We start from the raw sequence: 10,977 nt of genomic DNA, 5'->3' as shown, positions 1-10,977 counted from the left end.
GGTAGGGTAAGTATATATATATATATATATATGTGTGAGGGATGCGTTTTAGTCAGCAATTATTTCATCCGTGAAGCTCGTTGTTGATGTTGCGTGGGTGTGTGCATCTTCCTTGTTGGCGCTGGCGCGCATGATGTGCTTATTCTCGTTATGCCCTTATATATATATATATGTTGTGCTCCTTCCTGTTTTTTTTTACTTGGCGGGTGCGAAAGCTTCGAGGCAGCGTGTGGTGTGTACAAGCAGGGCGTGTGTGTGTGTGTGTGTGTAAACGTGGTCAATTCTTTCAGCAAGAATGTCTCTCAGCAGTCTGCCCTCCTTTCCGGTGGGGCTCACCTACGATGACGTCTTGCTCGTTCCACAAAAAAGTCCGGTACGTTCCCGCAAAACTGTCCGCACTTGCACTCGTCTCTCGCGCAATATAAAGCTGCAGATACCTATTGTGGCAAGTAACATGGATACGGTGTGTGAGCACCAGACTGCGATTGCCATGGCCCGTGAGGGTGGCATTGGCATCTTGCACCGTTTTTGCAGCATTAAGGAGCAGTGCGACATGCTGTCCAAGGTGAAGCGTGCACAGTCCTTTCTGATTGAGAATCCCCGCATGATTATGGCCCACCAGACGAGTGAGGAGGCACTTGAAGGTCTGAAGTGGAAGGGCCGGAAAGGCGGCGTTGGTTGTCTCATGGTTGTGGACGGCTTATCGACGCGAAAGCTGCTTGGCATCATCACACGGCAGGATTTGGTCATTGCTGAAGCGGGGGAGCCGGTGTCGAAGCTTATGACCCCGATTGATCGGCTAGTGGTGTCGCATGACCCGGGAATTACGTTGGACGAGGCGCGAGAGATGATGCGGAGGCACCGCATGTCTAATCTTCCGATTATTGGAAAGGACAACTCCCTCATGTACCTTGTCACCCTCGCCGATGTGGTGAAGCTCACACAGAACAGGTACGCATCCCTCGACGTCCGCGGTCGCCTGCTCGTGGGCGCCGCCGTGGGCGTGAAGAAAGACGACCTGACGCGAGCTGCGATGCTAGTGGAGGCTGGCGCGGACGTGCTCGTGGTGGACATCGCCCATGGCCACAGCAGCATATGTATTGACATGCTCAAGCAGCTCAAGGCGGACCCACGCACAAACAAGGTTGATATCGTGGCGGGCAACATCGCGACGGGCGAGGCGGCGGAGGAACTCATCCAGGCTGGCGCCGATGGCTTGAAGATTGGTGTGGGACCGGGCAGTATTTGCACCACCCGCCTCGTCGCCGGCTCCGGGGTGCCGCAGCTCAGCGCTGTGTTGGCGTGCACGCGTGTGGCACGCAAGCACGGTGTCCCATGCATTGCCGACGGGGGAATAAAAACGGGGGGCGACATTTGCAAAGCCATCGCGGCGGGGGCCGACACTGTCATGGTTGGAAACCTTCTCGCCGGCACCGACGAGGCCCCGGGCCGCGTGCTTGTGAAGGATGGCAAAAAGGTGAAAATCATCCGCGGCATGGCGGGGTTTGGTGCCAACCTCAGCAAGGCAGAGCGGGAGAGCACGCTGGACGAGGATGCCTTTGCCGAGATGGTGCCGGAGGGAGTGGAGGGTAGTGTGCCCTGTAAGGGGCCGCTGTCTCCCATTGTGCGACAGCTTGTCGGGGGTCTCCGCTCGGGCATGTCGTACAGTGGTGCCTGCACTATCAAGGAGATGCACGAGAAGGCTCAATTCGTGCGCATGACGGGATCTGGACTGCGGGAGAGCGGCAGCCATGACATATCAAAGTTGTAAGAAGTAGATAATAATTGCCGTATATTCTTTTATTTTTAAAAAGGTGGAGAATAACTATATAAATATATAAAAATATATATCATTTATTTTACTCTTTTTGTTACGTGCGTGTATGCATGTGTGTGTGTGTGTGCCTCCTACAAAGCCATTTCATTCTCTGTGCTGGAAGATGTGCGGCACCGCCGCGTTTGGAGTGGTCTGAATTGGTTGTAGAAAGCAGACGGCGATGTTGCATGTAGTCGCACCCATGCCCCCTGCAAAGGTTGAATGGGTAGGCATGTAAATTCGTTGCGGGGAGAGGGGGGGTAGTAGATCAAAAAAATGAAGAGGATAAAAACTTAGTGGACTCGGGGCATTGCCGAATAGCGAGAAACACAAAACTTGATGCTGTAATGTTGATGTCAGCATACTTAATCTCGAGAAAAGACTCGTTGGGAGGATAAGGAGGAAAGAAGGAGGCGTATGGGAGGGGGGAACGTTTAAACTATTTGAATAGGCGTATGTATGTATATATATATATATATATATATATGCCTGGCTTCTTCTGTGGGGTGTGCTATGTTGTCTTCTTGCCGTTTTTTTTTTTCTTATGTCGTCTCTGTTTGGCTGGTGTTTCTGGTATGGCCTTGCCGGGGATGAGAGGTGGTGGGGGTGGTGACTCAAAGGGGAAGCGAGGTGCCTCACTCACTTTGCATTGTGAGGCGATGAGGTCCGTGTTTGATATTGCCAGGAGCCACATCACACTTCCCGTAACGAGGGACGTGAACGCGCTTCGGCAGGTGCTTCGCGACTGGCACCACTACACTGAGAAGTTACAGCTGCAGGAGAAGACGACGCACCCCGCGGCGTTGTGTGTGACAGTGCACCCATCACGCAAAACCACGGCGTCCCCACTGCGGAGTTTTGCCCCGCAGTCTTCACAGGGGCACACCGTGGCAGACACGTACACCCGACGTGTTCCTCTGCGACTTTGGACCGCAGTTCTCCCTTGGGAGGTGCAGCGTGGGCTCTCCATGAGTGAATTGCGGCTGTCAAGCACGCCCGAGCGTCAGCAGGATGTTAGCAAGGGCGATGAGAATAGTCAGCACGCGCAGGAAATGGCGGCGGCAGCAGCAGCAGAGGTGGAAGGAGAGGAAGAGGACCCCTTTGGCGTGGTCACTGCGGCATCACCAGGCAGGAGTGGCGCAGTGCAGTCTCCCCGGCGTAACGTCATGGCTTGTAATGTCACCTCTCCCGCAACCAGTGTCTCGCCTGGGATGCTTTTCGTCTTGGACGCTGAGTCGGCTGCGCAGGGCGTTAGTTTCTGGAGCGGCGCCATCCTGCAGTCTGTTGACGTGGCGTTTATATCCCCAGTGGAGCCCGTAGTGACAAACTCGTCGTCGTTTCAAGAGCTGAGGCAACGTCAACTGGCGGCCGCGGAGGGTGGTGGAAGGAGAAGCATGGACGAGAAGCGGGCGGTGCACAACCTTGCCCGTTTCTTCCCAGAGGGCGAGTTGGACTCGCCGACGGTCACCTTTGCCGTGCAGTCCTACTCGCACCTGGACCCATTCCCGCGGTGCGACAGGGCGGGCGGGGCAAAGGGGCAGCGGCGACAGCATATGGCGGAGCCGGCAGCAGTGGGGCGAAATAATGGGGATGCCGGTGGGTACAATAATCCTCCCCGCTACGTGCTGGAAACTTTGCGGCATTTACTCCGCGACAGTGTAGATACTGCCCTGCAAGAGTGTCGTCGCCTACGCGCCACGGCGGCGGCGCGGTCGGGGGGGGAAGGAGACGTGTATGAGCCACATGAGGAGGCGATGGAGGTGGCCCTCACGTTGGAGCTCTCGGATGGGTTGAAGGAAGAGCTGCGGGAAAAAGCTCGTCTTTGCACGAATTATGTGCTGCCGCTGGAGGAGCACATCTCCTATCATATTCGACGTCAAAACAGCAGTGACGAGGCTTTGCAGCGAAACCAGGAGGCTGGACGAGCTGCAAAGGAGGATACGATTTTCGCACCGATGGGTGAAGTTTCCGCACCTCCGCCTGGTGCTCTTGCGGTGGTGGCAAAGCGTCCTATTCACCTCGCACAGCCCAACAAGGTGGGTGCAACTTCGGCGATGCCGCTTCGCTCTCCGATGCTTGCTGAGGAGCATGAAGACCTCCCGTCACATCTTGTACCGTCTGTGAAGGGCAAACATGAGTCCCCTGTTCTTCGCAGCGCTGAAAGGGAGCAGAACCAGCTTATCAGCGCCAGGGCACTTGCGCAGTACCCTAACACTTCCTCGCACATACCCGCCCTTCCGCCCATTGACTATGAGCTCTTCGATCTTTGCCTGCGGTTAGGCGTGTCTCGGAAGGATGTTATTTACTACTTCTACGGGCGCATCATATGGGAATGGCAAAAGGAACTGCAGCGCCTTCGAAAACATCCTGCTGGGGCGAGTAGCAGCGCAATCTCGGATGCGGATATACGCCGTATGCTTTTGCTTGTTCGCGATCCCTCGCTCCAGGTGCCGGAGGAACTCTTGGCCTGCGTGGAGACGGTTGCACGGCGGCGTAATCTCCAGAACGAGGTCCAACCCATCTGAAAAGTTAAATGAAGAGGAAGAAAGGATAAGAAAAAAACAAGACGGCAAAAAAAAAAAAAATGTAGTCTGCGGAACAGCAGTAACGTCGTTATTATCTTGCATGCAATTATATCTTTCAGGCACACACTACGCCGCTGTTCACACGCGCATTGAGCCTATACATCCAGCTCAGCAGCATGGAGGTGAACATTCGCCTTTCTTCTTGTTTCTGTTGTGGTTTTGCTGGTTTATTGTTGTTGTTGTTTTCTTATTGCCTTGGTTGTTTCTAAACCGTGCTGCAGTGCATGTTTGCTGCTTGCTGGTGCCGTTCTTTTTCATCTCCTTCTTCCTTTCTCGTCTGCCTTCCGTATTGCTGTATTGCCTGCTTCTCTTGCTTGCGTGCACCGTTGCGTTTTACCGCCGCCTCACCTTCTCGCGTGCAAGGAGTGCAAAAGGGAGCTAGTGGGGAATAAAGGAAGGAATATAAAAAGGCTAAAGGGGCAATGTCACGGATACGGTTTAAGGGCGGGGCGTGGACGAACAGCGAGGATGAGGTGCTGCGGGCCTCACTGACGGTGTACGGGCTACGGAATTGGGAGCGGGTGGCGTCTATGCTGGTGCGCAAGACCGCTGCGCAGTGCCGCGAGCGCTGGGAGAGTTATCTTGACCCCCACCTGCATATCCGCGAGGCGTGGACCGCGGAGGAGGAGGAGCAGCTCGTGCAGCTGCAGTCGCTTTTTCCAAATCAGTGGAACCTCATCGCCCGGGAGCTGCGCAGGCGCGGTGGCATGAACCGTCCTGCATGGCTATGCGAGGAGCACTACCACACCCTCCTCGACGCCCTCGAGTATGAGCGGCAGCAGCGGGAGGGTGGAAGTAGCAGGCGGAATGAGTCACTGACGCTGGAAGACTTCTTGGCGGAACGGAAGCGGCACCGCGCCTACCATCAGGGGCATGAAACCAGAGAGGCACGCTCTGACGCCGTCAACTCGGACGTCTTTGAAAAGGAGATGGTGGAATTTGCTGTGAGCCGCTTGGCAAATCAGGACGGTAAGAAGGGACTACGCAAGGAGCGCAAAAAGCAGCTGCAACACACAAGCTTCCTCGCCAAGCTGCAGAGCAATCGCGAAGCCATTGAGTCTGGCACACTCACGACGAAGGCGAAGAAACGGATGGAACGCGCCATGTTGGAGGATCGTGCGGGGCCAAGCGGCACGCGGCTGCAGGATGGAACCCGCGAGGACGACGCTGAGAGCGACAGTGGCGACGTCGCAAAGGACGGGGCCCAGCGTGGCCAAGAGAGCGCGTTCCGTCCTATTGACCTTGGTGCAGACAAACAGGAGGCCGGGATTCAGGCGAAGCAGCGTGTACTCGTGAAGAACCTCGTGGCAGACAAGGGGCGTCTTCAACAAGAGACGGCCGTGTCTGAAGGCATCAATGTGGACTTGCTGCGAATTGCGAGCGGTGTGTCTGGAAGTTCTGTGCCTCATCGATTAGAAGGCAAGAAGGGCATACCGCCAACTGCCAGCGAGAGTAGCGCTGCGCCAGGTGGGTCTCTCGGCACAGCAGCTCTTGACTTCCTCTTCGCGTCGCTTCCCGATACTGTAGCGCCCAAGCAATCGTCTGTAGTGGAGGTGTCGGTGCCTGTGAATGACCTATTCGGGGCCCTACCTGCCCCTCTGCTTGGCAGCAGTATGTCAAGGGGCGGGGTGGCCACGGCGAAGGCAGAGGTGATTGCGGCAGCTCCAGCTGAAGCAGAAGCGGTGGCGGAAGAAGAGGAAGAGGAAGCCGAGGAGGGGCCAGAGGTTTCCTACGCCGTTTCTTCCGGCAGTCACTCACCCGCGCCCTCGAAGGCGCTGGTTTTTTCCTCAGAGGAGGGGCAAATGTGGCTCCGCAGAGCGAAGCGACTCGTGTCCGTGGAGGCTGAACGTGCGTTTCTCAACCACAAGCGCGTCCGTAACGACATTTCGTCTCCCACGGGGACGTCGCAGGCGGCGACGCATGCGAGAGATGAAAACAGAACGGAGGCTGGGGAGGACGTCGAGGAGGCGGGAGATGACAACGAAAGCACGAGCTGCATCGTGCGCGCCCTGGTGGTCCAGCAGCTGCCCGCCACTGCGCGGGATCTTCTTGACGCGGCGGGGGTGCTAGACGAGCCGCTGGCGAAGAAGTTAAAGCTGGGCAATGGATACGGCGGCGTTTGTGGCGGTAACGCTGACGGCGCGGGGACAGCAACGGAAATGAATGCGGGAGAGGAAGAGGTCGGCGCCAGGCTGGCGGCGTGTGTTGCGGCGGTGCAGCAGGAGAGCGGTGCAGAGTTTTGGAAAGACGTTGGCGCCACAGAGGCGACGGTGCAGCTTGAGAAACGTGTGCACCACCAACGCGAGCAGCTGGAGGCCGCTGCAGCAAAGGATACAGCAGCGCGCCGGCGTCTTGAGCGCATCGTGCGTATTTGCTTTGCCGGCGACGGGCAACACATGCGTGGGGACGACTTCATGTACCGTGCACGTGTTTACTGGGGCTCGAAGCTGGAGGACGCACAACGCGAGTTGGCCTTCTACAGCAATCTCCGCGAGGCTGAGCGTCGGGAGATCCAGCGGCGGCTGCAGGAAGCTACAAGTCGGTTGACCGACATTGAGCAGAAGGAACGAACGCTGCAGGAACGGTACCGCTCCATGCGGCTTACACAATAGACGCATGCACTGGTATATATATATGGTGCTCTCTGTCTGTTCCTTTCCCGGCATCCATCGCAGCATTGACGTTTTTCTTTTTCTTTGTGTGTGTTTCTTTGCTTCTGCGTTTGTCCTTGTTTATCATGCATAGACAGTAAGGCAGTTTATTGGGTCCTCTGTCTGTCTGTCTCTCTCTCTCTCTCTTGCTTGCTTTCTCGTTTGCCCAATATTTGCTCTTGCATGAGTATGTATTTTGGTCATAAGGAGAACACAAGGAAAGAAGCTACATAATTTTGTCTTCTTCTCACCCTTTCAGTAGGAAAACGTAATAATTAGAATCGTCCTTAGTGCTTGCTTATTCGCCTCCCTTTCCTTCCCTCTCTGGATGTTGTGGTCCTGTTCTTGTTGTTCCCGCATTGCGTGCACTTCTCTTGGCTTTCATGGTTCTCTCTCTTTCTCTTTCCGTTACCACTCCATATTTGCATCCATCGTCACGGCTTACTTCTGCAGGAGATGCTCCGTTGGGTGGTCAAAGAGGTTGAAAACCCGTACGGGAGCGTCGCCACTGTGCACTGGGCCATGGACGATGATGGCGAGGACGAATTGACGACGACTGCAGGCGCCTGCGATGCGTCGTTGCGGCAGCAGCTGGAAACCGCCGAGGATCAGCTTGGGGCGGTGCTGTGGAACAGCAACACCGTCGCCCTGCAGTACCTGCACAACCACGTGCTCCGCGACAAGGTCGCCGGCTACCGCGTGGTTGAGCTCGGCGCCGGTGTCGGTTGCCTCGGCATTGCCTTGGCGATGGCGGGGGCACGCGTGGTCGTCACCGACATGAAGGAACTCGTGCCGCTGATGCAGAAAAACATTGAGCTGAACGCAGCGCGAATACGCGCACGAAGCAACGGCCAGGGCTCCTGTGCGGCACTCGCACTGCGCTGGGGACCCCCGCCTAGGCCAAGGAAGCAAAAGCGGCAGCAACGCGAAGAAACCCCACAGGGGTCGAGGGCAAAAGCCGCATTGACGTACGCCGCGCCGTCGCCGTCGTTTCTTGCGTTGCAGCAAGCGTTGGACGGCATTGACATGGTGGTGCTCTGCGACGCCCTATACGGCAACACGCGGGAGTGGCCGCAGCTGCTCTACACACTGTCGGAGATACTCGCGGCAAATCCAACGTGCAAGGTGTTTAACTTTTGCGAGCAGCGCGTGGACGACGTCGAGGGCGGCTTCCTGCGACTGCTGCAGCGGGAAAATAGCAAGATCCTACAGCGTTCGGTGGGGACGGGGAAAGCCGCCGAGGGGGAGGAGAAGGAGAAGGAGAAGGAGGAGCCCGAGGAAGATGAGACTCTGGACTCAGCATTGACGCGAATGCGTGGTGCATACGCATGGCACAGCTCGACGGAGACTGTAAGTGAAGGGGCGAGCGACTTGGACATGACCGTCCGCGCCACTTGCATTCGCTGGGTGCTGCGGGGACAAACGTGACCGCACTCCCCTGCGGCCCCGGAAGCCCTCACAACTGCCGTCAGAAGAGGCGGTGATGGGGAAGGTGTCCCACGGCGAAAGCGCAGGAAGACGCCATTGTGAGTTTCACCGTGTTTGTTTTTCTTCTTTTTTGATGGAGTCTTTTATTCCTCTGTGTGTGTGTGTATTTGTTTTGAGATGTGGAGGATTAATTTACCTGTTTACGTCTTGTGAATCGCAGGTGGGCGTGCCTGCCTTGCCTATGCACGCGTGTATGTGCGGCGATGCGTCTCCGCCGTCCCTGTCACACATGGCCTTGCTCCTGAAGCACCTCGCACCGGCATAGAAACAGATAGAGCAGACACCATAGAAAAGGGTAGGGCGCTGTCAGAGACCCAGCGAGCACACACACAAGCACGCACATACGGGGCGTAGGCAAACCGCGCCAGGAAGAGTGGAGAAAGCAAGAGCGCACGAGGGGTGAGGAAGCCGGTTTCGAAGATACGACGCCGGCGGGAGGAGCACCACCCACCCCAAGCACGTACACACATACACAAGAAGGCGGAGAAGGAAAGCTCGCCTCTTCCAGATGACAGAAGTATCCTTTTCTCCCTGCCCCATATTTTCTGGGGAGGTGGAGGACTACTATTGTACCAGCTGTCACACAACTTGCAGTGGTTTGTCGCTGCTGGTGGGTCCTCATACTGGCCACAACCGTGTCCCGTTAACCGCGGCAATCAAGTATCTTCCAGCGGCCCTGCAACGAGATGCAAGTACGCTTGTCACGCGGATCCAGGAAGAGTATGTGCGGCCCAAGACGGCACACTGCAACACGCTCCACGCCACGCTGACCCACATGCAGCAAGAGAGGCAACGAAAGCGCAGGCAACTTGAGGAGCTTCAGCGGGAGTTGGGCACCCTCGATAAAAATATAGACACACTTACGGAGGAGTGCGCCATGGCTCTCTGTCACTGGTCCCATCAGCGTGAGGGCTTTTTGCGTCAAGTGCAGCGACTGCTGCAGGGTGCTGACACCATTGCAAAGACGCTTGCAACACGAGTAAGAGACACGAATAATTCCCAACGCAGCGTGAAAGCCAACGGTGCAGCGCCAGCTATCGTCCTTCCTCCCGGTGCACGACAGGCAGTAAAGGAAGAGCTGAATGAACTCCGACGACTGCTGGCACAACCGCTTGCGTGGTTAGAGTATGAGGAGGGGGAGTCGGCGGCGGGGGGCGGCAACGCCGAGGCGAAGGAATTGGGTGAGGCATGGCAGGAGATGCAGCCGGGCTGTCTTGCAACGGACGGCGGCGGAGCCGTCGTTGGCCACCGAAGCACGAAGGAATCCTACAGGCAGATGAGCGGCGTAAGTGGCCTGTCCCGCCGTGGTCATAGCCGTCAGCTGGTGCCCTCCGACGCCGCGGCGGTGCTGGAGCAGCTTCTTGCAACACATAGGGAGCCGCAAATACGAAGGGCATCACCGCCGTTGTCAGCTGCGTCCTCCACTTTCGAGGAAGACGGGGCGAGTGGCTGCGATACACTCAGTGAGACTTCGGCAAGGACGGAACAACGGCGATGGCAGCGTGACTTCAAGCAGCGAGAGAGACTCCTGCGGGAGGGCCTCGACCGCTGCATGTGTTGTGACACTCTTTCAATGCAGCGAGCAACAGCAAAAGCCATGACGAGTGATGAGACCGACGTCAATTACCTCAGCGGCAGCAGTGGAAGTGGAAGTGGAAGTGGAAGTGGAAGCGTCAGGGAAGCCGTAGATTACCTGCTGCGTCACCCTCGACATCGTTAGCTCGACCATCGTCACACACAAACGCGCACGCATGCGCCGCCAACCCCGACGTCTCCCCTCACCCCCGCCGACGAATTGGGAGCTCCGAGAACATAGACGCGCTCTGCCAGCAGATATTGGTATCGTTTGCACTCCATGCCACAGCTACGGCAAGTGTGGCGTGTGGTGTTGGTAAGGCAAGGTATCTGACTAGGGAGAAGCAGGGATAGGATTGAAGCGAGGGGTGAAGCAAACGAAAAGCGATGGTACCTGTGTGTTGCGTGCGTGTTTCTCCACCTCCGTTTGGGGTATTTGTTCACTTTTTCTTTTCTGTTTAGTTTTCTTCTCCACCCTATTGCTCCTTTGCGCTGCGGGCTGCCGCTCGTAACGCACACTACCCACGGACGGGATACAGACAGGAGCAGCATAGGAAGACATGCATATTTCTCCACAGACCGGTAGCGGCTACGACAGCTATTCTCACATGAACACAAACAGAGAGATGCGCCCACGCTGCCCCGCCGCCGTGATGAGACGCAAGCTTAGGACACCTTTGGACGCGGGCCACCGCACATGAAAAGCCAACGCCTTATTGATTCGTACTCTGACCCTCCTCCACACACGTAACCATCGCTTCCCCTTTACCCAAGTGCGCCCACGCTGCCCCGCCGCCGTGATGAGACGCAAGCTTAGGACACCTTTGGACGCGGGCCACCGCACATGAAAAGCCAACGCCTT

General features: G+C 56.7%; 5 protein-coding genes across 5 annotated transcripts, besides 7 other annotated features; all 5 read left to right on the top strand.

Moving 5' to 3' along the window:
• Positions 1-11: 11 nt before the first annotated feature.
• Positions 12-32: a microsatellite.
• Positions 33-249: 217 nt separating this feature from the next.
• Positions 250-269: a microsatellite.
• A 26-nt stretch (positions 270-295) lies between these two features.
• On the top strand, positions 296-1,771 carry TraAM80_07630 (putative guanosine monophosphate reductase; the record flags this gene model as incomplete). Its single annotated transcript, XM_029384412.1, has 1 exon — positions 296-1,771. The coding sequence occupies one exon, from the start codon at positions 296-298 to the stop codon at positions 1,769-1,771; it is 1,476 nt and encodes a 491-aa protein (XP_029235776.1).
• A 55-nt stretch (positions 1,772-1,826) lies between these two features.
• Positions 1,827-1,858: a microsatellite.
• A 17-nt stretch (positions 1,859-1,875) lies between these two features.
• Positions 1,876-1,904: a microsatellite.
• Positions 1,905-2,278: 374 nt separating this feature from the next.
• Positions 2,279-2,303: a microsatellite.
• Positions 2,304-2,391: 88 nt separating this feature from the next.
• On the top strand, positions 2,392-4,341 carry TraAM80_07629 (uncharacterized protein; the record flags this gene model as incomplete). The annotated part of the gene is made up of 1 exon (XM_029384411.1): positions 2,392-4,341. One exon carries the CDS (start codon positions 2,392-2,394, stop codon positions 4,339-4,341), a length of 1,950 nt encoding a protein of 649 aa, XP_029235775.1.
• Positions 4,342-4,535: 194 nt separating this feature from the next.
• Positions 4,536-4,605: a microsatellite.
• Positions 4,606-4,823: 218 nt separating this feature from the next.
• On the top strand, positions 4,824-7,013 carry TraAM80_07628 (putative cell division control protein; the record flags this gene model as incomplete). Its single annotated transcript, XM_029384410.1, has 1 exon — positions 4,824-7,013. The coding sequence occupies one exon, from the start codon at positions 4,824-4,826 to the stop codon at positions 7,011-7,013; it is 2,190 nt and encodes a 729-aa protein (XP_029235774.1).
• A 156-nt stretch (positions 7,014-7,169) lies between these two features.
• Positions 7,170-7,212: a sequence feature (GA-rich).
• Positions 7,213-7,508: 296 nt separating this feature from the next.
• On the top strand, positions 7,509-8,480 carry TraAM80_07627 (uncharacterized protein; the record flags this gene model as incomplete). Its single annotated transcript, XM_029384409.1, has 1 exon — positions 7,509-8,480. One exon carries the CDS (start codon positions 7,509-7,511, stop codon positions 8,478-8,480), a length of 972 nt encoding a protein of 323 aa, XP_029235773.1.
• A 568-nt stretch (positions 8,481-9,048) lies between these two features.
• TraAM80_07626 (uncharacterized protein) lies at positions 9,049-10,260 on the top strand (the record flags this gene model as incomplete). Its single annotated transcript, XM_029384408.1, has 1 exon — positions 9,049-10,260. One exon carries the CDS (start codon positions 9,049-9,051, stop codon positions 10,258-10,260), a length of 1,212 nt encoding a protein of 403 aa, XP_029235772.1.
• Between the last annotated feature and the right edge of the window lie 717 nt (positions 10,261-10,977).

Source organism: Trypanosoma rangeli (genome assembly GCF_003719475.1).
Source record: "Trypanosoma rangeli strain AM80 chromosome Unknown Tra_15.4_contig_00327, whole genome shotgun sequence".
In the NCBI taxonomy this organism is placed as follows: Eukaryota; Euglenozoa; class Kinetoplastea; order Trypanosomatida; family Trypanosomatidae; genus Trypanosoma; species Trypanosoma rangeli.
The sequence above is the reverse complement of the archived record's forward strand: the minus strand, read 5'-3'. Positions and strand labels throughout refer to the sequence as shown.